Source organism: Sminthopsis crassicaudata, chromosome 4 (genome assembly GCF_048593235.1).
Source record: "Sminthopsis crassicaudata isolate SCR6 chromosome 4, ASM4859323v1, whole genome shotgun sequence".
Taxonomy (NCBI): domain Eukaryota; kingdom Metazoa; phylum Chordata; class Mammalia; order Dasyuromorphia; family Dasyuridae; genus Sminthopsis; species Sminthopsis crassicaudata.
The window spans coordinates 17,599,292-17,625,165 of NC_133620.1; the positions used below are offsets into that span (position 1 = coordinate 17,599,292).

At 41.2% G+C, this 25,874-nt stretch overlaps 2 protein-coding genes and 1 long non-coding RNA gene across 3 annotated transcripts in view; all 3 read left to right on the top strand.

Annotated features, from left to right (window-relative positions):
- The window catches only part of MYSM1 (Myb like, SWIRM and MPN domains 1), a 246,171-nt gene that overhangs the window by 67,681 nt on the left and 152,616 nt on the right, over nt 1–25,874 (top strand). The window lies entirely within an intron of this gene.
- Nucleotides 1,365–25,874, top strand: part of LOC141541581 (uncharacterized) — a 31,904-nt gene continuing 7,394 nt past the window's right edge. The window contains exon 1 of the long non-coding RNA XR_012481846.1: nt 1,365–1,676. This is a non-coding gene — a long non-coding RNA (uncharacterized LOC141541581). The remainder of the gene's footprint in view (nt 1,677–25,874) is intronic.
- On the top strand, nt 7,608–10,428 carry TACSTD2 (tumor associated calcium signal transducer 2). The gene has a single exon (XM_074265809.1). It carries the CDS (start codon nt 7,623–7,625, stop codon nt 9,129–9,131), a length of 1,509 nt encoding a protein of 502 aa, XP_074121910.1. The 5' UTR covers nt 7,608–7,622; the 3' UTR covers nt 9,132–10,428.

Genomic DNA, 25,874 nt, shown 5'->3' on the forward strand with positions numbered 1-25,874 from the left:
AAAAAAACATTATTACAGTGAAAATACATTACTTTCTTTTTTTAAAAAAAATTTTTTATTAATTTTTATAATTATAACATTTTCTTTGACAGTACATATTCATAGGTAATTTTTTTACAACATTATCCCTTTTACTCTCTTCTGTTCTGAATTTTTCCCCTCCTTCCCTCCACCCCCTCCCCTAGACGGCAGGCATTCCCATACATATTAAATATCTTATAGTATATCCTAGGTAAAATACATCACTTTCTACTCAGGAGAACAAAAAGCAAACTAATAATAAATACAAAGTGATTTCAGAAAGTCTTAGCACTCAGGGTCATGGTAAAGAAGGAGGAACCCTAAGTTTTGAATACCTGCATTCACATCCCACCATTGGTATTAGAAGTGTGATCAGGGAACTGTTATCTTGAGTCTCAGTTTCCTCATCAGCAAAAATGGAGATAATCATCCTGCATTGTTTACCTTATAGAGTTTGGAGGAAGTTCAAATAAGATACAGGCAAGCCTCAACCTGCTATATGAATCAACCAATTAACAAAGATTTATTAAGCTGGCCTCCAATACTTTATGACATTGAGTAAGTAACTGAGCCTCTGTCTGCCTCGGTTTCCTCATTTGTAAAATGAAAGGGTTAGGCTCAGAGGCCTCCAAGGATTTTTCCATCTCTAGATCTAGGTGTCTATATTTTGGATTTGACTCTTGGCTCTATCGCCTAATTGCCTAGGAAACCTTTAAAATGTCATTTACACTTCCTGGGTCCCACTTTCTTCTGTGAAATGAAGGAGTTGACCTCTAAAGTCCCTTCTGGGTCTAAACTCTACAGTTCTCTTCTTATTGAATTTCAGAATTGACTTCCCAGTTCTTATCCCTCTCCAAAGTCTGCCCAACTTGTACTTATGGACCAACTCACTGGGCTGCCCCATCTAGCAGCACATTGTAGATGGTTCATCCACTTTGTTTTTCCCAGGTAGATGATTAAGCCTATTTTTTTATACTTCTATAAAGTCTAGTTGAAGAAGCCCACTAGTTTGTAAGTTGCTTCAGCAAGTGTTCTGAAATCAAGGCAAGGTTCCATGGCTCTAATCCCCATGAAGGCAGGGACTCAGCCTTCTGACAATTTTTTTAACCTGTCCCTAGCATTGAGGGTTTAAGACCAAATACATTCAGTATACTTGCAATGAATGCTCGTCAAGCAATGGCCTCTCCTGGCTCTCTGGCTGAGCCTCCATCAGTGACTCACCCTGGGTGGCTGGTTCTTTCCCACTTGATGCTACTTAAAGATAGTCTCTCAAAGCTATGAGAATCTGGAGAAACAAGTGTGAGAACAGGCCTTTTCCCCTTAGGAAATACCTAGTGGGAAAATTATAGTCCTTGTTTGAAAAAGGGGCCAGCCACCGGAAGAAGGCAGGCAGGGCACAGGCCAGAAGGCAGGGCTTTGGGCAATTCTTAATTCCTTTTTGGGCCTCCTTATTCCCTCTAGCAACTGAAGTGTTAAATAATAGCATCTCCAAGGAGGTGGAACTCCAGCTCATGTGATTCCCCAATGCCCAGCATGTTTCAGGCAACCTTGATTGTGTGAGCTCTGAAATAGGCTCACACCCAGGGGAAGCAGGGCATCTCAAAACAGGACCCAAAAGAGTGGCAATGAAACATGTTTATTCCCTCAGCAGAGAGGTAGGTGTTTATGGGAACAGAGAGTTGCCTATATTGACAGACTTTATTGACTAGAGCAGTTTGAATTTTTGTTTTTGGGAGAAGAGAGAGCTCAGTGGCAGGTGGTAAAGCTAGATGGAGACGACTGGGCTTCAAAAACAAAAGTAATCTGTAAAACTCATTTCAAAAAATTGATAAAACATCAGGGATCTTAACAAATTGATTTCTGATCTCGACCTGTGGCAGCAGCTTCAGCCGTGTCCCAGTCCCCGTGACCTGTGGTTCCTGAAGAGAACAAACAAAGGGAACTGTCACATGGTTTAAAGAAAAGAAAAGAAAAGAGTCCTGGCTTCAGCAGCAGCAGGCTGGGCTTTGAGGTCTGAATATGTGACTTTGTCACTTCCCATTTTCCTTTCAAGAATAACAAGAGGTAGCATTTGTACAGTGCTTTATAGTTTATAAAATACCTCACAGGTATTATCTCGTTTTATCTTGACAATGACTTTAAGAGGCAGGAGCTATTATCTCCCTTTTACAGATGAGGAAACTGAGGCAGGCAGAGTAAATGATTAGCCCAGGGCCACAGTCTAAGGCTGGATTCAAAGTCCAGTTTCTTTGATTCCTAGGACAGGGCCTTATCCACTGTACTACCAACAACCCTAGAAGTAATTTGGTATATTGCAAAGTGGTTTTGGAATCGGAAAACTGAGGTTTAAAAGTCAGCTTGAGCAATTTGCCAATGGCAAGTCATTGACCTTCTCTGGGTCTCAGTTTCCTTATCTATAAAATGGGAGGGTTAAATGATATAAGCTATGCTATCCCTTTCAGCTCCCAAGCCCTGATCCTATGATCTCTTGGTCTTGGAGCATCTTTGAACACAAAATATTCAAATTAGAAGAGACTTGCCATATTATTTAGTCCAAGTCTCCCATTTTCCAGGGAAGGAAAACTGAAATCCTGAGAGAGGAACTCCAAATCCCAGAATTTTGGAGTTCGAAGGGTCAGCCTGCATGGTCCAAGGAAGGAGAGTCATTCCACTTTGGGGCAGAACTAACTGACATGGAAGGCTTTTCCTGGCAAGCAGCCCCAAATGGTCTCTTTGCAACTTCTGCCCATTGCTTCTGGGCAGAACAGATCCTTTGGGGTCAAATGGTTTCCACATGAAAGTCCTTCAAATCCTTGTGGACAATTGATCTTTCCCCTCCCCCCCCACCCAGTCTTTTCTTTCTAGATTAAAAATTCCAAATTCCTCCAGCTGTCCTGGTATGCCAAGATCTCAAGACCCTGTTCCAGACCAGGATCTTAACTCCCCTAGATCAGATAACTAGGCCAGTAGTAGAGAGGAGATTTGCATCTAGATTTCCTGGTTCAGTGGTTTTCTCCCTGCCCTGGGATGCTGTCATGTCTCAGTTTTCAAACAGATTATGTTCCATGAATAGCAGAAACCCAGAGGGAAATGGTCTTCTGGGCTTCCCATATTTTGTGGTTACAAGAAACTCCCTTGGGTATGAGCAGCTCTGTCCTTCTCGAAAAGTCAGTGATCTGGACTGCGTAGAGCCAGGTGCAAGCATGAAGCCCAAAGGGGCAGACTGAGAGTGAGAAGGGAGTTAGTCACGGGTGAATCGAACTCGTAAAAGCTGAGTCTATGAGGAAAGTCACTGGAGAAGGAGGGGTAGGCAGAGAAAGGGCACTGATGGCTGGGTAGAGTTTCCTAGTGAGAAATCATTAACAACACTGGATTCCTACACTCATGTGATGGTGTTTACGTAGAACAGAATGGGACAGAATGGAACTCTCCTGGCACATCGGTCAACCGAGGCAGTTTATTCTATCCATTCAGAGGTTCCTTCCCTCAGCCCTGTAAGAGAGCTAACACAGTGGATATTAGCCTTACAACATGGGGTTCTAAAACATATCATGGTAGAACTGAAGGGAACCTTGACTCTTAGAACTTTGGAACATAAAGTATTGAATGCCAAGGTTAGAACACAGACAATAAAGCCTAGAAAGTTAGGACTAGAAGAAATCTTAGAACACAGAATGTTTGAACTGGATGGGATCTTAAGTGGGACGTTTAAATAGACCTTCCAAATCTAAATCTGAAGTAAAGGCTAGAAGAGACTAGAGAAAATAGGATGTTAGAACATAGAACAGTAGAACATGAAAGAACCCTAGAGATCTTTTTAGTCTAACCCTCTTGTTTGATGAGTAAGGAAATTGATGGCCAAAGAGACTAATTCCCTTCCCACTTTCCATGCCCCCTAACACACAGTAGATTCATTAATATATTCCCTGATAGGGAACCAAACTAAATAATTAATTCAAGTTGATTGATGATTCATGACAACCTATCACACAAGTCAAAAAAAGAGCAACTGATTTCAAGATCAGTTGTATCTATTTGCCTTTTATATTCAGCTTTCAGGGTCATGGGGTCATGGACAGCCACAATCCCCCACTCCCCAGCTCCAAGTTCCTTACACTTGCTGGTAACCCATAGGATACTGGTGAGTGGGAGAGAGGTGGTGACCCTGGGTAATTAAGAGTTTCACTGTCTATGCACATTCCTGCTACTGATTGATAACTAGATGGATACCTGGTCATTTACTAGACTGGTAAGAGTCAGGAGACCAGGGTCCTTATCAGCTTCCCACTGGGTGATCCTGGGATGGCCACTTCAATCTAACCCTTCTGAGCTTCCTTATCTGTAAAATGGGTGTAATATTTGTACCATCCACCTCACGAGGTTGTGAAGAGCCCATGAGATCAAGTAGATAAAAGCTGTTGTTGACCGTAAAACAAGACATAAACTATTATTGTCTTCCATCTCTTGCCATCCGGTTCGGACACTGTGGTGTGGCATGGAACAGGATGTCTCTGGGAGTTCAAGTCCTGGGTGTTCTATGGAGGCGGAAGGTCAGTGTTCGGCATCGGGGTCACTTGTTTGAGAGGAGCCCAATTTAAATGCCAAGAAGCCAGCACCCAAATGCTAGCTGCAAAGTGATGATTTTCTTTTTTTGGAAGGAAGAAAGGAAATAAGCATTTATTAAGTACCTACTATGTGCCAGACACTGTGATAAAACAAGTGACAAATTATATCTCATTTGATCCTCACTACAGCCATAGGAGGCAGGTGCTATTAATAACTCATTTTACAGTTAGGGAAACTGAGGCACACAAGAGTTAACTGACTTGCCTAGGGCCCGATGGCTGGTATGACAGATCACATTTGAACTTGGATCTCCTTGACTCCAGTCAGGTTTAATTCTTTATCTACTGTGTCAAGTCTCTGTTAGCTGACGTTTTGGGCTCAGAGAAACTTGTAGAGACCTTAATAAAGCAGAGAAGGATTACAATAAATATTGGTGAAGGGATTCCTCACTCTGAGAAATTTCTTGGTCTTTGAATCAATCAATGAGATGATAGCTAGGTGGTACAGTGGTTAGAGCATTGAACTTGGAGACAGGAATACTTGAGTTCAAATCCAAGTCCAGACACTGCTAGCTATATTAGCCTGGGCAAGTCACTTAACTCTGGGGCTTCAATTTCCCCATGTTTCAAATGAACTAGAGGAGATGGCAGAGCACTCCAATATGTTTGCCAAGAAAACCCCAGAATGGGTCATGAAGATGGACATGACTAAAAATGAATAAATAATGAAGCAATCAACAGACATAGCAGCAGACAACAGCTGCTACGAAAGCGTCTATGTCCTGAAGGAGTTTATATTCCACTTGGAAGACAAATGCAACAATAATAGCAATGATAATTAGTATTTAACAGTATTTTCAGGTTTCAAGCACTTTACAAATATGATCTCACTCGATCCTCACAACAATCCCCGGAGGTAGGTGTTATATAGTTCCCCATTTTACAGATGAGAAAAGTGAGGCAGAAGAAGGTTATGAAATTTGTTCAGGATCATGAAGCTCAATAATGATCTGAGGCTCGATCTGAAAGAGACCTTTCGGATTTCAGGCTCAGCCACCTATATAAGGGCAGGGATTGGATCTGTGATTTTGTTGCAATTTCTCCTAGTGCAGCTCTATGCCTTCTTGGCAATCTTAGTGACACTTAGTGAAAAATAATCAGGGGAAGAATTGGTACTGGGTCTTCCTGGCTTCCAGTTTACCTTGCTGCCTTTTATACACAAATCAGTGTGCAAAAAGAGGGAATTTGGGGGAAGGCATTAGCAGGAGAGGGACATCAAGAAGAAGTCCCATATGGAAGGTGGAGCTGGATTCTAACATGCAGAGAAAAGGAGTCAGTGCACTCCGAGCACAGGGATAGCCAGCCCATTGACAAGCTCTTATTAAGATGGGAGATGGTGCATTATGTGCCAAGTGGGCAACAACTGGCCACTATGTTGGGACTTGGAAGAGCACAAAGATGAGTTATGTCCCAGAAAGGTACTGAAGATTGGGGGCAGGTGATGAAAACTTTGAATATTAAACAGAGGAGTTTGGATTTGATCTCTGAAGAAATAGGAAGACAGCAGAATTTATTAATCAAGGAAGTGACGTGTACTTAAGGAAAATCACTTGGGTGACAAGAAACTTTGAAGCATTCTACTTCTTTAATCACAATCAGTATTTCAATTTATTTTTCCTGGGCAGTGTAAGGCTAGTGGAAAGAGCATTGGCCTTAAAATCAAGAGATCTGGATTTGAATCCACAACGCTCGCTTATTAAGCACCTTCTTTGTGCCAGGCAGTGAAGACATCTACCATCTTCTTCATCACTGTTCTTCAACACTTATTGGATAGTGATTTTAGGCACTTGGCTCTTTTTTCAATAACTGGCTTAACATTTGCTCTGCCGACCTCTCTCAATTTTGTGAGATGTATCCCTTTGGTGGCAGAGTGGAGAGAGAAAAGGATTAGAAATTAAAGATGTAGGTTCAGACTTTACCTCCCCATGCTTATTATGGGAAAGTTATTGAGACTCAGTTTCCTCTTTTGTTAAATGGTGGTTCCTATCTCACAAAATCATCCTGAGGATTTGTGCAAAGCATTTGGCAAATGTCAAAAAATTTAATAAATACCAGTCATTATTGTATTATGCTTTTTGAATGGGAGCGATCCTTAAAAAAAATAAAGTTTTTTTTAGTTGCTCCTCAAAACAACCCTGTGAGATTGGTGTTATTATTATCCCCATTTTACAGATGAGAAAAACAGAGGTGAAATCAACAGGCAGGGATAAGGCTAACTTTCATGTACTCCCACAGGTCTCCAGATTTAAAGCTGGAAGCACCTAGGAGGCTGTTTAGTGTAATCCTCTAATTTTACAAAAAAGGAAATTAAGACACAGGGATATTAAGTAGTTTAGTGTCAGAAATGGGATTGGAACCCATCAAATTTTAAAGTTCCTACTTTGAGCCCTGAGCTGGCCCTGAGCCAGCTTCTAGGCTATCAAAGTGTATCTAGTAAAAGGAAGGGAAGAAGGGAAGGAGGAAGAGAGAGAGAAAGAAAAAAAAAAAAAGAGAGGGGGGAGGGAGAGAGAAAAGAAGAAGGAAGAAGAAGAGGAGGAGGAAGAAGAACAGGAGGAGGAGGAGGAGGAAAAGAGGGAGGAAGGGGCAAGAGAAGAAAGGATAGAAGAGAAAAGAGAGTGGAGAGGAAGAAAAAGGGGAGAGGGAAAAGAAGGAAGAGAACAGAAAAAGAAGAAAGAGAAGGGAGAAAAGGAGAGAGAAAAGAACAAAGGGTGAAAGGAAAATGGAAGAAAAGGAAAAAAAGAGCAGAGAAAGGAGAAAAGAGTATAAAAAAGACAAGGGTAGAAATGAAGTGAGAGATGACACAAGAGAAGAGAGGGGAAAAGATAAAGGAAAGAAGAAAGAGGGAAAAAAGAAAGAGGAGGAGGAGGAAGGAAAGAAAGGGAAGGGGAAAGAAAGGAGGAAGAGAATAAAGAGAACACAGGAAGGAGGGAGACAATCGAGAGAGGGAAAATGCAAAGACAGGAGGAGGCAAAAACCATGATTCTGAGTAACATCCGTACCCAGGAGAGGAAGGGAGAGGGGAAAGGGGAGAGGCAGGTGTGTGTGTACGTGTGTGTGCGTGTGCGTGTGCGTGAGTGTGTGTGCGTGAGTGTGTGTGTGTGTGCCTGTGAGTGTGTGTGTGTTGTGTGCGTGTGTGCGCGTGTGCGCGTGTGCGCGCGCCCTGGGTTCGGGTTCCCCTTGACCCCCGGGCCGGCGGCTGGGCAGGTGTTGACGCCGAGGCCCGAGGGCAGGGAGGGGGTCGGGGGGCGCTGGCGGGCACGGGGCGGCCCCGCCTTCCCTAGGCTCGGGCCGCGGTTCCCCGGGGGCGCAGTCCCAGCCCCGCTCTCCAGCCGGCCGCGGGACCCTCGGGGGCGGGGCCGCCCGGGAGCCGGGGTGTCACGCACATTCCTGCAGCGCGTCAGCGGCGGAACCTGCCGGGCGGGTCGGACGCGCTATAAAAGCGGGCGGGCGGCCGCCGCGCCGGGCACACACCCGGCTCCCCGCGCTCCGAGGCCCGGCCCGCTCGTCCTCCGCTCTCGTCGCTGCCCCGCGCTGGCTCTCCCGGCCTCGCCGAGCATGGCCCGGCCCCGTCCCGCGCTGGCGCTGCTCCTGCTGGCGCTGGCCGGCTGGGCCGCGGCCCAGAACTGCACCTGCCCCACCAACAGGTGGACGCTGTGCGGCCCGGCGGGGGGCGGCTGCCAGTGCAAGCTGCTGGGCTCGGGCCACGTGGTGGACTGCGGCACCCTCACGGCCAAGTGCCTGCTGCTGCAGGCGCGCATGAGCCCCCACAAGGGCCGCAAGCTCATCAAGCCCCCCGAGCACGCCGTGCTGGACAACGACGGCCTCTACAACCCGGACTGCGACGCCGGGGGCCGCTTCAAGGCGCGCCAGTGCAACCAGAGCGACGTGTGCTGGTGCGTGAACTCGGTGGGCGTGCGGCGGACCGACAAGGGCGACCGGACGCTCCGGTGCGACGAGCTGGTGCGCACCAGCTACATCCTCATCAACCTGCGGCACGGCGAGCGCGCCCGCGCCCTCAACCGCTCGGAGCTCGGCGGGGCCCTGCGGCGCCTCTTCCGCGAGCGCTACCAGCTGAGCCCCCGGTACGTGACGGCCGTGGAGTACGAGAGCCCCACCATCCAGATCGAGCTGCAGCAGAACGCCTCCCAGAAGGCGCACGGCGAGGTGGACATCGCCGACGTGGCCTACTACTTCGAGAGGGACGTCAAGGGCGAGTCCGTGTTCCACAACTCGCCCTTCGTCCTCGAGGTGGGAGGGGAGCCCCTGCGCGTGCAGGACACCATGATCTACTACGTGGACGACAAGCCCCCCGAGTTCTCCATGAAGAGGATGACGGCCGGCCTGATCGCCGTCATCGTGGTGGTGGCCCTGGCCGTCGTGGCCGGCGTCGTGGTCCTGGTCGTTAGCAACAAGAGGAAGTCGGGAAAGTACGAGAAGGTGGAGATCAAGGAGATGGGCGAGATGAACAAGCGGCCCAACTTGTAAGGAAGAGACCCGCTTGCGAGGATGCTGGGGGGGAGGGGGGGAGGGGACGAAGCCTTCAGCGAAAGAGCTTCCCTCTGGGGCAGAAGCTGGGGGCGGGGATGCTCGGCTTTCCAGCTCCGGAGGGCCGGAGACTTTGCCTGCCACCCCCCCCCCCAGAAAAAAAAATCTTAGAGCTGGAAGGGAAAGTAATCCAACCCCCTTTTTTACATATGGAGACCCTGAGGACCAGGAAAAGCTGACAAGGTCCGTCCAGCTCTTCCACTTCTGCTGTGCCAGTCCGTGTTCAACCTCTAACTGGTTCTAAGCTTCCTTCAGCTCCGGCGGTCTGTGTTCAGAAATGTAACACCCGCAATTCTAAATGATAATTCCTGGCACTTAAATTCGGTTCCACTAGGATTCTCTGTTCTGAGGCTCAGTTCGGACTTTGCCACCTTCCTTGTCCTAGTCTCCTCGCCCTTGAGCGTATTCTTTTGGTCCCTATTTGTCTCTCACCTATGAGACCCTGGGTAACCACTTTTCTGAGACTGTTTCTTCATCTATAAAATAGGGATTAAAAAAAAAAAAAAAAAAAAAAAAAACAAAGCCAAAACAAGACACCTACCTCCTTAGGTTGTTGTGACTGTTGAGGGAAATAATGTATATAAAGCAAATATTCTATAAATGTCAGATGTCGTGATCCCTAAGGAAAAGGTTCTTAAAGCAACCGGATCATTTCAGTCCTAGGACAGAAATATGACTCTGACTATAAAGAACTGGTAGAAACTAGAAAAGGGGGGAGGGGAGACTGCTATCGATTGTCCAGCTGTGTGATTCTCTCTGCCTACCTGCTGACTTCTATTTCTAACTTCTAGGTAGCCCCTGAAATCGTTGGAAAGAGATTTGCCACCCCTTAAGTGAATCTGAATGGGTCCCAGCATTTAGGGCTTAAGCTAATTTCATTATCTCACACTGTTAAAAAACCAACAATGAGCATCTTCTAAATTTCCCACTTTGTATCATGGTGTTCTTAATGGGACAAGGATTTGGTTCTCTGTAATGTACTCATTTATGGCCATTTGTATTACAAGTTGGGTCCCCATCCATCCTATTACATTGGCCTGAAATGCATTTTCTGTGCCTTGGTTTGGGGGAGGGGGACTCTGTCTGCTCCCCCACGTTTCTGTATAGCTCGTTAGTGTTATTACTTGTTAGTATTGCTGTTAGCTCATTAGTCTGTTTTGCCAAATGTGTGTCTTGTCATTGATAATGTCAGAATTTTTATAAACTGTTGGATTTAATAAAACGTGAAGAAAACTCATTAAGCAGTGAAAGGCCTTTGTGACTTCCTCCATCCACTTTCCCAGAAACTGCTCAGGTTTACTGTTTAAAATACTCAGAGGGGACTTGGCTGTGACAGGGATTCCAAATGGTTCTCTCTCTCCTAGGGAGACAGCAGTGCAAAACTGGGAGAGGGCTCCCTTTGGGAGCATCTTTTACAGGTGAAGAAACTGAGGTCCCAAGAAATGACTGTCTCCCCCAGACCACATAGCCAGTAATCCAGGAATGGCTGGATAGAAGCGACATTTGAAGTGAAATCTGGCCCTGAGCCATGGCTGATGGCTCTGAGACCCCACGGTGCCTTTAACCCTATGCTATTGACTTCCACATCCTAGTGGAGGCTCCTAGCTTGGCTTCCATTCCTCTGGGGAGGACTGCTTCAATACCAGATACTTGGGGTGGGGTCAGAACTATACACATTGTTCTCTCAGCTAGAAAATGGTCTCTGGGAGGTTTCTAAGCTTTGTCATCAACTAAGAATTTAGTAGGAGTCATCACACCTGCTGAAGGAAAAACAAAAAAAAAACAGCTTCTGGGATCTTTTACCCCAGCTTAGAACTCTCCCCCCACTCCCACCTACTGGCTAAAGTTGTTCACTTTGCACTCTCCCCCACTCCCACCTTCTAAAGTTGATCACTTGGTTTCCTCTTCTCTTTTTTTCCTCCTTTTTTTTTCCTTCCTATCTCCCCACTTTTTGTCTTTCCTCTCTCTCCTTTTCATCCCACGCCTACCTTATCTCACCTTTCTCATCCTTCTCTCCCTCCCCTAATCTAATCTTCTGAACTTTTCTTCCTCCTCCAGGATTCCAGACTATTGTTTAGAAGGGCCCCAAACATTTAGGTGTGTCTTTGGAGACCTTTTTCGAGAGCTGTTGGAAATGGATGGGCGGGGAGGAGGAGGGCCCTAGGCTGCTCTTTGAAATGGATATTTGAAAATTTCCAAAAGCTTGTAAATCATTCACACCCCACAAAATTCTCCGGACGGTCTAGGAGGAATATATGTGTATTCCACGATAAGCTTTTGTGGCCCTAATCTCCAGGTTGGGGAAAATCTTTTACACTATAGAGAGCTGGGGGTAGAGGAGAGTCAAATTTAAATTTTTACTGCCTTCTTGATTACAGGGCCTTGCTTGTGATAATTTACAGTCTGGAAAAGTGAAATGAAAGTCTTATGACTCTGAAAAAAGTTTTAGATCATTTTCTGGAGAGTTGGGTTCCAATTCTGACACTTGTCACTTATTTTCTGGGTGAACTGGACAATACCCTTAACTTCTCAGTTAAAATGGATGTGATCACATCTGTATTGCCCAGACTCCTCGTGTTAAGTGGAAGGAAGAATTTGGAAACTATTAGGCTCTGCAGAAATGTTAATTATTATTAGAATTAAAGTTTAATGTATGACCTAGATCAGATTTTTTTACTATCTCAAGGAAGGCGGGGAAAGAGGAAAGATTGAATTTGGAAATCAATACATTAAAAATAAATACAAATGTTAAACATTTTTATATGTATTTTGGGGAAATATATATATATATATATATATGTATGTATATATATTGTATTTAGGGGAATATATACATGTATTTGGGGGAAATATATATATATTGTATTTGGGAGAAATATATATTGTATTTGGGGGAATATATACATGTATTTGGGGGAAATATATATATTGTATTTGGGAGAAATATATATTGTATTTGGGGGAATATATACATGTATTTGGGGGAAATATATATATATAAAGAATGAGAGTGTAGTTGGCCCACAATGAAATAGAAAAGCTAAGGAGGTTTGGCAGGGCTGGCTGAATCTGTCAGGAGAATATGAAAAGACTCTTGGGAGTCCCATGTTGGGTTTTTTGATCCAATGGGTTGTTTTTCCTTCCTCCTTGAAGTTCTCATAAAATCACTGAGCCAGTAGAGATGTGGAATCCAGACCCAGTGAAATTGGGGGGCAGAGTGAAAAAATTGAAGGGTTTAGGCTCAGATCTGCTTGGTGTCTCACAGTTCACTGAGTATTGTGAAGATAGGAGGGAAGACAAAGTCAAAACGAAATCGTGTTATTTTCTGTACCACCTCAGGCAAGGTTCGATTTTCTCAGATTAGGTAATGACCAAGGCCCCTTCCATCTCCAAGTTAAACCCCCCCAAGCTGTGTCCTCTCTCTGGACCTCAATTTTCACAAAATCCTTTGAAGAACATGAAGAAGTTGGACAAGATGTCTTCAAAAGTTTCTGCCACTTTCAGATCACAATCCTGTGTGCTGGAAGGGAAGCTTTGTTTGAGTCTGACTCTGAGCCCACTACATTGCTTCCATGCTCTAATTAACAACAACAAAATGTACTCCCTTCCCTGTAGGGCTGTAGTGTGGAAAACACTTTCGGAACTTTGCATTACTATAGAAAAGTGAATGGTTGTTTTTAATAGCTTAATATATTGAATAGCTGGGTGATTCTGGACAAGTCACTTAATTCTGTTTTCCTCAGTTTCCTCCTGTGTAATATGATATAGAGAAGGAAATGGCAAGGAATGGAAACTGAGGCAAGAGGGGCAGATGACTTCGTTCTAAATCTATGGCTATTTATTGGAGCATTCACTCAGGCACAATCCAGTTGGGATTCATTACACCTTATGGTTTCACTTTCCAACACCATGTTGTTTAGCAAATGAGTTAATGTACATAAAGTGCTTTAGAATCACAGAGTGCTATCCTAGGTGAGATATTAAATAAATATATTTAATTTAATATAAACAAATAAATATAAAAAATAAAAGCAATAAAAAAGTGAGTGATGGGACTAAAAGGGAGATTATGCTGTTTTCTCCTACTTTATTCCTGCCCAAATTGAAAGTTCTTTTATCTTTCCTTTAGGTTTTCAGGATAAATGTTTGTATTAAGTCTGAAAATAAACTGCATTTCCTTACAAAATCTCTCTTGGAGAAAATTCCAGTGTGACCCCAAATGTCTCTTTTTTTTACTGTTTTTGCCTATATATTTTTGTCCTTTCAGACAAATCTAATGTTGTGAGGTGTGGTTTGTAGTGGCTGTGACCTATTTTCAGAAAGTTACAATATTTACTTATCTCCCCACCAGGCAGAGATTACCTTAGGCACTCTCATCCACAGGCCTGGAGACACTTCTTACACAATTTCTTTAGGGAGAGGTAAGTGCCTCAAGTTTCGGGTTTCAAGTACTTAGGTTGAAGAGGTCTATGACTAAGGATGGGGAACTCCAGAAGGTGAATATCTAGCAGGGTCTAACTACCAGCTTCTCCACATTGAAAAATCTCCTAAGAAGGAAGAAACCTGGTTCATTGCCCGGGTACAGCCTGAAGGGGAATGTTGTGAGGGGAGTGAGAATAAGGTGTGGCTCCCGGCTAGTCACAACCTGTCCATCTAGGCTCCTTTCTAAAAGACCTGGCTGCTGGTTTTTTGTTTTCTTTTCTTTTGGGGATTGTTAGGTCTCAAGAGATTAGTTCCTTCTGAGTTTTGTTTTTTTTTTAATGTAAACTTTGATTTTTTTCTAAAACATTTTTTTTCTCCTTTTTGTTTTTGTTTTTTGCTCATTTGGTTATTTCCCCAACTAACTGCTTCCCTAACCCTCATCACCTGGACCCTGACTTGCATCTAGAATTTAAAATGATCTTTCAATCTTTGGGTTTGAAAATGTTTGGCTAGGTCACCCCTAGAGGCAACCCATTCCCTTTTGGATAGCACTAAGTTAGGATAGGAATAGCTAGAGATAGAGCACTGTTCCTGGAGTTAGGCAGACTCATCTTTCTGAGTTCAAACTTACCCTCCAACACTTAATAGCAGAGTGAGTCTGGGAAAGTCATTTACCTCTGCTGCCCCTAGTTTCCACATCTGTAAAATGATCCGGAGAAGGAAATGGCAAACCACTCCAGTATCTTTGCCAAAAATAACAACCACCACCAAAAAACTGAAATGAGCTTACAATCACACAGGGGGGAAACAACTGAATAACAAAGTGTTAAAGAGTCTTTCCTGACATTGAACTTAAATTTGAGGCAGTGAGGTGATAAATGACTAGACCTAGAATCAGAAAGACTTGAATTCAAGATATTTATTGGCTGTGTGACTTGGAGCAAATCACTTAATCCATCTGCCTCAGTTTCTCCCACTCTAAAATGATATCCTTCCTCTCAGGGCCATCTGCCTCAGTTTCTCCCACTCTAAAATGATATCCTTCCTCTCAGGGCCATCTGCCTCAGTTTCTCCCACTCTAAAATGATATCCTTCCTCTCAGGGCCATCTGCCTCAGTTTCTCCCACTCTAAAATGATATCCTTCCTCTCAGGGCCATCTGCCTCAGTTTCTCCCACTCTAAAATGATATCCTTCCTCTCAGGGCCATCTGCCTCAGTTTCTCCCACTCTAAAATGATATGCTTCCTCTCAGGGTTGTTGTAAAGATCAAGTGAGATAAAATCTGCAGAGTCTCTGGCACATAGTAGGTAATTCAAAAATGTTTATTCCCTTTTCCTTCCTCCCCACCGAATTAGCCCCTTTGCAACATTTTCCCTTTACTTCTGCTTCTCTTTGGAGCAAAACAAGACAAGCCTAATGAGTTTTCCACATGGCAGCCCTTTGGTGCTTGAACATGTTTCCCAGGCTTCTCATCTGCAGTCCTTTCAACCGATCCTAATTATGGGGCATGAACTCAAGCCTCCTCACCGGTGAGCTTTCTCTTTCCCTGTCTGTTATCTGCTCTCATCACTCTCACACTAAGAATTAGTCATATCCTTTCTTGGTCTTTTCCTTATTGCCAGCATAGCTAAAATACCTCTTTGATGGTCGGCCTCTGTGGCAGGCTTTGATTTTTTTTCTGACTTACTTGGCAGTGTTCTTACAGGAGCAAGTGGATCTCTGGGCTTGCCCTCATGACCATGAAAGTTCTCCGGATTTCCCATTCCAGATGTAATCTCTTTGTCTTCTGAACTCCCTGTCCTCTTCCATTTAATGGTAGTTATTATATACACAGAAGAAGAGGGGCTGATGTATCATCCTTCTCCTCCCAGGAAGAAATAGATTCCTTAAGATAAATTGCCTAGAACAGGGAACCTAAAATCAGAACAGTTTCATGTGTCTGTCAGAGCAATTGGTGTGGGGACCAGAGTGTCAGCAATTCAATAAGCAGTTATTACATTGCCCATTATGTCCCAGACACTGTGTTAGGGATCACTGTTCTTGAGGATCTTATAATCTATTGCAACATCTTGCTGTCCCCCTGTTGGGAGTCCTCCTTACTCACTTCTAGATTCATGCACTAGTCTTCAGCTTGTCTCCTCTGCCTCAAGTACAGCATCCACTCAGGTGTCCACTGATCTTCCTAAAGCATAGCTTTGCCCATGTCACTCCCTCCTCAGTAAACTGGCTCTCTATTGGTTCCAGAATCAAATACAAAATCCTCCTTTTGCCCTTCAAAGCCCTTCATAACCCACTTGTCCTCCATCTTTCTGGCCTTCTTACAATTCACTCCCAGCCAGGTATTCTTTCATGCAGGGACACCAGCCTTCTGGCTGTTCTATGAGCAGCAAGACACTCTATCTCTGGGTTCTGGGCATTTTCTCTGCCTGTCTCCCATGCCTGCTCCCCTATCTCCTTTCTACTGGTTTCTCTGACTTCTTTCAAATCCCAAATAAAGTCCTATTTTCTATAGGAAGTCGTATCCAACTTTTTTTTTTTAATCACTTTTTAGTTTCTTTTTGTTTGTTTGTTTGTTTTATTTTTAAAACATATGCATGGGTAATTTTTTTTATCATTGGTCCTTGCAAAACCTTCTGTTCCAACTTTTCCCCTCCTTTCCCCAACTCCCTCCCCTAGGTGGCAGATAGTCCCATACATGTTAAATACACTATATGTATACATATTTATACAATTATCTTGCTGCACAAGAAAAATCAGATTTAGAAAGAATGTAAAAACAACCTGAGAAGGAAAATAAAAATACAAGCAAACGGTAACAGACAGAGTGGAAATGCTATGTTGTGGTCCACATTCATTTCCCAGAGTTCTTTCACTGGGTGTAGCTGGTTCTCTTCATTACTTAACAATTGGAACTAATTCTATCCAACTCTTCTTAATTCAGGCCATGTCTCTCATTTAATTTTTGCCCATGATTCCTGTGTGTAGCTTGTTTACACTTTTTTTCTTTTTTTTTTTTTTTTTTCTTTTTGTTTCTTCCATTAGATTGTGAGTTCTTTAAGGGTATCCTCACAGTGCTTAGCACAGTATTTGGTATATAGTAAATGCCTAATAAATGTTGATTCACTGGCTATCACCGTGAAACAAATCTCTTAAGCTCTTTGGAACTCTATTTCCTCATCTGTAAAATGAAAGGCTTGGACGAGATAGTTTCTGAGATTTCTTTCAATTTCAAATCTATGATCCTGTGTTCCTATGATTCAGCATAGCCACTCTGAGGAGCAACTTATAAATCAAATCAATCAGCATTTATTGAATACCTACGTGTCAGGGACTATGCTAAATTCTGGGGATTGAAGTACAAAAATATGAATCTATTTCTATTCCCAAAGAAAGGGTGATCAACCATGTCAAAGGCTGAATAGGTTAAACAGGCTGAGGACTGAAAAACGGTTCTTAGATTGGACAATTAAGAAATAATTGGAAACTTGAGAGTGTTAACTGGATCTGAACCTGTCTCAGACTTGTCAGGGGCCAGACACAGGAGATTCAGGAATCAAACAGAAGTTTAATTTCAAAATAAAGAAAACAACTTTGCAAACTGAAGGAAGGCTTATGGTTTGTGGCAGGTAGAGGACTTTTTTGGATAAAAACCAGAAAAGACAGGACTACAATATAGTCTTAAGTCTAGAGTAAGCAATTCCCATGGCAGGCCTATGTGTGTGGGCATTTTGGGAACAATACAGATATTTCTGGTTCCTATGAGAAGAGGCCCTAAGTTGATTGTCTTAAGTCTTAAGAGTAGTTGAGCTTTGTGATCATTCAGCTGAGTACAGAACCGGAGTTAGCAAGGTGGGAACAAGAATGCAGCACCTGACTTGCTTCACCTAGCACTTATGAGCACAGGAATTGTTCAGTGTCAGGAAGTTTGATAACTTTCTGCTGCAGCACATCAGCTACTTCTGGAGCCCGTGTCCCTGGGAAATAGAGAAGCTCCAGCAGCTCTAAAAAGTTATTGATTAATATGAAAATCATAAATTCTTCAGAGAACACCTGGTGGTGGTCAAAGCAATACATTTTGCCAGAGAGTGAGACCAAGCTCAGAGCTCAGCTTGCTAGTTGGGTCTTAGCTCTGAAAAACAAGATGGCTCCAGATATCTTTACAGGAGAAATCAGTTTAATTTCAGCAATGAGGTCAGAAGCTACAGAGTCTTAAGAATGAAAGAAAAGGAAATAGAAGAAGCTAGAATTGTCTATGACCTCTCAAGGATTGTCACCATAGTGGATATGGATAGATCAAGTGAAGGTTTTTTGAGGATGAAGGAGGAATGAGCATGTTTGTAGGTAATAGAGAAGAGATTCATAAACAGGGAGATAGTGAAATTAAGTGAGACAATGGGGATGAGAGAGTGGGTCACTTGCTGACCCTTTGCATGCAGATGCGTTCTCCTGGGCAAAAAAAAGGCTATCTTTTTAAGGTGAAGGTGGAGAAGGTGACAAAAAGCTTCTGGGTAGAGTGAAATGAGGAGAGAAGAGGGAATTCGGGATGAATGATCTCCATTTTTTTCAGTGAAATATGAGGCAGTGTTCTCAGCTAACAAAATAGGAAGAAGAGCAGAAAGATGCAGGAGGAATGAGGTTTGGAAAAGCCCATGTGGTGAATAGCATAGTGAATCAATTAGAAAGATAGAAAAGGATTACCTTGAAACAGTGAGGACTCAATTGAGATTATATAATATAACTTTCTAGTGAATCCAGTCAGCATGATTTTATGATTTTTCTCCAGCTCTGCTCAGCATCCTGTGTGTAGAAATGAAGATATTAGATGGTGGAAATAATTTAAAATTGGAGTTTGACAAAGCATTATTAATGGTCAGAAAAAGAAGGCAAGTGATTTAGTGGTAGAATAATGAGAACTGGTTCACTAAGGAGGGAAGATGAGAAAGGGAGGAGGGAGTAAGTGGTACCAGGGAGATGGTCTATGAAAAACCTAAAAAAGTAGAGGGATTAGAGGTCATAGAGAGTATAAAGAACAATAATTACAAGAAAGATGAAATAATTTTTAAAATATTCAAGTAAAGGAATTTCATAAACATGGAAGTAGAACACATTGTAATGCCAGAAAAACTGAGGCAAGATAGAAATTAGAGAGTTTTTAATATTTTATTTGGATTTCTGAGAGGGAGAGATTTATTGGGATTAAAAAAAATTATTTTTGATCCCAGGACTGAATGAGACTATCATCTCCAAGAATCCAGCAGCCAATGGGAGTTCTCAATCACACACACACACACACACACACACACACACACACACACAGACACACAGATACACACACAGATACACACACAGACACACAGATACACAGACACACACACACACACACACACACACACACACACACACACACACAACTCCAAGCTAAGATAGACGAAGTAGGGTAGAGTCCAAACTCTGGTAAGTGGGAATCTCCAAAAAGGGGACCATCCATCTGGTTCTGACAGACTAGGGATAGGATCATAAATTCTTACAAATTGGGAGGACTTAGGAGATGTCCGACTAGAGTCAGGAAGTCTGGGACTTAGAGCTATAGACAATGCCATTTAGGTATCTGAGATAGGACATCTGGATTCTTATCTTCTGTAATGTCAGATCTCCATAGCCCTAATTATCTCAATTCTAATGGGCAGAAAAGGAGGGTTGCAACCAGGGGGATTGAGGCAGAACATTTGGGGAAACTGAGACAGAACAATTTAGGGGAACTGAGGCAAGACCATAAAAGAACTGTGGCATAATAATGTGTGAGTGAGAGCAAGAGCATTGGCAAACATCTCTGGGCGTGGTGAAGGAAGCATGGGTCATAGAGAATAAGTAAATTGAGGAACTGAAACTTTTAGTGCATTTGAGGGATTGTTGATATATGTAAAGGCAGGAGATGGACTGGAAAGATTGTGAGCTAACCACTGAGCATTTGAAGAAGGAAGAAGAGGGTTCTGGGAGGGAGACAATATATAACAACTACCAGATTCTTGTTTGGAGACAAAAAGGATTGAATGAATCTCAAATGACAGGAGCTTTCTGAATGATGGTAGGGAGTCAGAATGTGGCAATAGAGAACAAGGGGTTCAAGAAGTATTTGCTCACACATCAACCATGGAAGGGCTTTAAAAGTTAAAAAGAAGATTTTGTATTTGAACCTGGAGGGCAATAGGGGAGTTTAGAGGCTAAAAAAATGTATTGAATTTCAGTACTTGTCAGAGGACCTGAGTTCAAAGCTTTTTTTGTTTGTTTGTTTTGTTTTGCTTTTTGTTTTTTAATTTTTTTAATGAGAACTTTTTATTTTCAAAATATATGCAAAGGTAGTTTTCAACATTCATCCTTGCAAAACCTTGTGTTACAAATTCTTTCTCCCTCTCTTTCCAACCCCTCCCCTAGACAGCAACTAACATATGCAATTCTTCTATACATATTTCCACATTTATCATGCTACCCAAGAAAAATTAGATCAAAAAAGGAAAAAAATGAGAAAGAAAAACAAACCACCATAAAAAACTGAAAATACTATGTTTTGATCCACATTCAGTCCCTCTAGACTTCTTTCTGGATGCAAATGACTTGCTCTATCACAAACCTTTTGAAATTGACCTGAATCACTTCATTGTTGAAAAGAACAATGTCCATCAGAAATGATCATCATGTAATCTTGTTTCTGTGTACAATGATCTCCTGGTTCTGCTCATTTCACTCAGAAACAGTTCATGTAGGTCTTTCCAGGTTTTTCTGAAATCCTCCTCTTATCATTTCTTACAGAACAATAATATTCCATAACATTCATATGTCATAACTTATTCAGCCATTCTCCAATTGATGGGCCTCCAATCAGTTTCTAGTTCCTTGCCACCACAAAAAGGGCCGCCACGAACATTTTTGCACTTGTGGGTCCCTTTCCCTCCTTTAAGATCTCTTTGGGATATAAGCCCAATAGCAGCACTGCTGGATCAGAGGGAATGCACAGTTTGACAGCCTTTTGGGCATAGTTCCAAATAGCTCTCCAGAATGATTGCATCAGTCCACAACTCCACCAATAATGTATTAGTGTTCCCACATCCCCTCCAACATTCATCATTATCTTTTCCTGTCATCTTAGCTAATCTGATTGGTGTGTGGTGGTACTTCAGAGTTTTCTTAATTTGAATTTCTCTGCTCAGTAGTGATTTGGAGCATTTTTTCATATCACTAGAAATCATTTTAATTTCATCTGATAATTGTTTGTTCATATCATTTGACCATTTATCCATTGAAGAATGGCTTGTATTTTTATAAATTTGAGTCAATTCTCTATATATTTTAGAAATGGGGCCTTTATCAGAACCCCAGGAGGTAAAAGGTTGCTTCCCCCTCCCTCCCAGTTTTCTACTTCTCTTCCAATCTTGTCTGCATTGGTTTTGTATGTACAAAAACAAAGCTTACTGCTAATCCTATTATGACTCTGGACAAATCAATTAATCTTTCTAGACCTCAATTTCTATATGGCAAAATACTTCATGTCTTTGCCAAGAAAACCCCAAAACCAAGCAGCTGAATAATGACAACAGAGGAGTGCCTTTCTAAAGAAGGACGGAAGACCTGGTATACACCCATTGTCTCTGTAGAAGGGAGGAGGGCTCCAATCTTTATTTATTGGGAATATTTCTATGCCCATTGTTCTTTCCTAGAGCAGGTGGTGTGGGAAGAAGGTTTAGGGGAATCTGGATTCCTTTGTCTGTAAAGAGTAAAGAAATGGACTCAATGGTTCCTTTGAGCCTTGGGTGAGGCTGTGGTAAATATTCAATGGCTAAAAGGGAATTATGTTTCATAAGAAAACAGAACTAAAAATGAATAACTAATAGAAAGAGGTCTCTCCCTCAGCACTCTTGTTGACTTTCAAGTTCAAGCATAAAAAAATGAATTGACTTCTCCTGACAGGCCTGTCTCTTCCCTTATTCCATTCCTATTAGTGATGCTCCCCTCCTTTCAGATACACAAGGTCAAAGACGAATTCTTTCTCATCCCTCAGCTCTGTCCAAGCCAGTCTGGCCATTGTTGCCTCCCAGCTACTTCCATTCTCTCTCTTCTTTACTAATGCAGTAAATATCAGAGTTTGACTATTTTCTGGTCCTCTTTTATCTGAATGCTTTCCTCTTTTGTTTAGCTCCAATTTGCTCTTTGTGTATCTGATTTGTGCATAGTTGTTCCCACTGTGTCTTTTGAGTTCCTTCAGAGCAGGATCAATTTTTATCTTTCTTTATGTCTAGTATTCTCCACAATGCTAGCCCATGACTAGGTCTAGGCCAATTTCCTTTCTACTTCACTATGATCTTAGATGGAAAGGACTTTGTTCTCCTCGTCCTCAGTTTTGTTGAAGGGTGAAAGATACCCTAACAGCAATGGAGTCCCCAGGTCCATGTCACAGGTTTTTGGGAAAGAATTCACAGTCCCGATCTGTAAAGTTTTTGGCAAATAAAAAATAAAAAATTTTGCTTATTCACTGAGAAACAACTTCCTCAGTGGGCCAAATCCTGATAGGAATTAGCAAAGGTTTGGGGTACAGTCATTTTTATTAGCTTTCTATGGTTTGGGGTTAGGGAGTCATCAAGGGCTAATTTTCAAATCAATAAGGGCTGTGATTGCTTTCCAGACCAAAGTGATTCACAGATTAATTGGAAGTGGGTAATTCCTGTGGGAACTCTGGTAGCTTTCCCAAGAGAGATTCAGGTGGGTGGGGATCGTTTTTAGGAATTTCCCCAGGCCAAGTGGCCCACCCTCCATAAAGATCTGGACGTACCTTTCTATTATATCAGTTTCTCTAATCTATTCACATTTTGAATCCAATCTTTCTCTGTGACTCCATGATGTCACTTTTCTTAAAACCCTCCAGTGGGTTCCATGTTGGTTATGAGAGGTAGACGTGGAAGGAGGAAGAAGAATAAGTATGTATAAAGTGCCTACTATGTACCAAGTAGTATGCTAAGGGCTTATTTACAAATATTATTTCATTTGATACTTACGAAACCCAATGTGACTGGCACCTAGTAGATGCTTGTTGACTGATGACTGACTGTCCCATTCAAATTATCCAAATGTCCTTAAAAGGTATTCAAATTATTCCTGAGATTTGATAAGGCTTAAAGAGATTAATAGTTCAGTCTAATAGTATCATTTCCTAGTCTTTTGAGTATAAAGAGTCTCCCAGAACTTCATGGATAGCACACTATTTGATGAGCACCTCAGAGGCAAAAGAGCCTCCGTTAATTAAATCCACTCAGGATGGACGTGGATTCCTCCATACATATATATGATCCCTGTAGAATATCCTTTTCCATAGGCAGCTAAGTCTTCTAACTATTGAATGACTTAATTGTTTTTCATTTTGTTCCAATATTGTGGGGTGCAAAATTATCACATCTGCCAGGAAAACCACTGAGGCAGAGCTTCAAGACAATAGTGTTTTATTAAAAGGTTCATGGCTCCTTCTAATGAAGCAGATCCCAGATCTTCCTCCTTGTGTGAGATGCCCCCTAACTCCAAGGCCTTCATTTCATGGTACCTAACACCTATTTAAGATTTAAGGTAAAACAGAGTTTCATTAGATGGAAGATCTTGATTTTGACCTTACAGGAGAACCAGAAATGATGGATCAGCATGGGTGATCACAGATGGAAAAGGTAGGGGTCATCTTCACTAAATGGTCATATGATGGGCCCTTCCTCATGTTGAGTAAGAGAGGGTGATCTAGAGGTACAAAAATAAGTTGAGGGATTTTCCATATCACATCAAGATGTCCCATTCAAGCAGGACACAAAAAAGTGGAAGTCCTCTGGTCAGCATTTTTAGGGTCAGGAAAATGAACTTTGTAATAGTTGGTGAACAGTGAACTTACAGTTTTAGTTTAAAATTTGGGGTATATGCAAAAAAAAAATTAAATTAAAAAACAAGGAGGGGCAGCTAGGTGGCACAGTGGATAGAGCACCAGCCTTGAATTCAGGAGGATCTGAGTTCAAATCTGGTCTCAGACACTTAACACTTCCTAGCTGGGTGACCCTGGGCAAGTCACTTAACCCCAGCCTAAAATTAAAAAAAAAAAATTAAAATTAAAATTTGGGGCATATCATAAGAAATAATCTATCTAACCATATCTAATTATTTTTATATCCAAAATTTGTAAAATATATATTAATATTTTAACAAGTCCTATACTCATGTTAGTTGACTAGATTAATGTATCTTAATAGATATGTATAATATTAATAATCATTACCTCTATGAACTCTATGAATCACGCTAAACTCATTAATATCAATTTAAAAAATAAGTTTGTAATAAAACAGGGTCTAAATTAATCTTTTCTCTCATTCCCAACTTTAATCCAAAGAAGAAATCAAGAAGCATAAAGGGCAGTCCTCTCTGGGTGATGGAAAACCAGAGCTTGCAGTTAGCATTATGAGAAGGAAAGGAAGAAAGATTGACCTAGACATTGACAGAAGCCACTGGGGGCAGTCTCCTTTGGCAAGTAAGCCTTCCCAAACATAGTGGTGCAATCTGTTTCTTAATAATCCATTCCTACTGTCCAGTTCATCAGTCTATCGTATCTTAAAGTTCAGCTGTCTCATCTCATGTAGTTGTCTGGTTTCTGAAACTGATGCAGTCTCCCGGTCCTCTGGAGATCTCTTCTTGGGCGTACTGGAATGAGTGGGGCTTCAGAGCAGCTTCTCATGGATTTATTTCTCTGGTTCAGGTCACTAGCAGAAATCACCTTTTCTGTTAAAAATCTCTGACAAGCCCAAATTAATGGGATTTAATTATTATATTTATCTTCATATATCTGCAGCGAAACATGAATGAACTGCTAGTAACTAATAAATGAAACTAGGAAAAAAGGGATAATCATATATGAACACTACTCTGGAGGTATTATTATCTTTTAAAAATCAATGTTTAGATACATTAGGAATTTCTTATTTTGCATTATTTTTAAACAAGCATATTTCTATTATTTCATGTCCCAATCCTTAATTTTTTTTATTAGATGACTTTAGACTATCTTATGGGAGTATCATTCAAGTCTTGATATTAGTAGTCTTATGTTGAAATAAGAATTATTGAACTCTGATTCCCACCCAAAATGTTGTCTTGGTGTTTTTCATACTTGATATATTCATTGTTTAATCCTTTCATGACTTACCTCTTAAGAGTATTAAGACACAGACCTTTATCCTTTATCATAATGGCACTTCTTGAGTCACTTATTGTCAAAATAAAACTTTATGTTTTGTGTATATAAAGATCTTTTCAAGGTTAAATTAAATGATTGATATGTAATAATGTAATATGTTATTATTGTAATATATTGTATATATTTTATGTAATAATAAATATATTCTTATTGTAATAATATTGTAATAATAATAATTATTATAATATTATTATTGTAATGATATTATAATGTAATATATTATTATAATATATATTATTATAATGTAATAACAAACCATCACAATATATTGTAATATATTGTATATATTGTATTGTAATATATTGTATATATTGTATGTAATAATAAATATATTATTATTGTAATAATATTGTAATAATTATTATTATTACATAATATTAATATTATAAATGTTATTATTGTAATAATATTATAATGTAATATATTATTATAATATATATTATTATAATGTAATAACAAACCATCACAATAAGGAGATTTTTCCCTTAAAAAAAAATCTCTGATAAAATATGTCAATTCAAAATGATTCTCCACTATAGTAGTACTACACTAATAGAAATGACTTAATCAGAAATCATCGATAGGGTTCATCTTTTTTACTTTTGCCCTTATCAATGAAATTTGTTATGTAAGGAAAAAGACAGGAACACTACAGCATTAGTACTGTCTGATTTTAATACATGTCATCGGCAGTCAGTTGTATGACAGAATATCATAACTAAAGCTCAGCATTAACCAGGTGGAAAATGTCTTGTTTATCAAGATAAGGTCAAGAGAATACCACCTTCACCTTCACAAGGTTGGTTTTTGATTTCCCAGGGACAAACATTCACCTGTGGCAATCTAACAGTTTTCAAACATTTTTGTTATACTCTATAACATAATATTTATGATCATTCGAATAAAAAAGGGAAGTAACTTGTCTTAACAGCTTTTCTTGCCTTCATAAGACCAATGGAAATATTGGATATTGATTTTGATTTTAATTATTT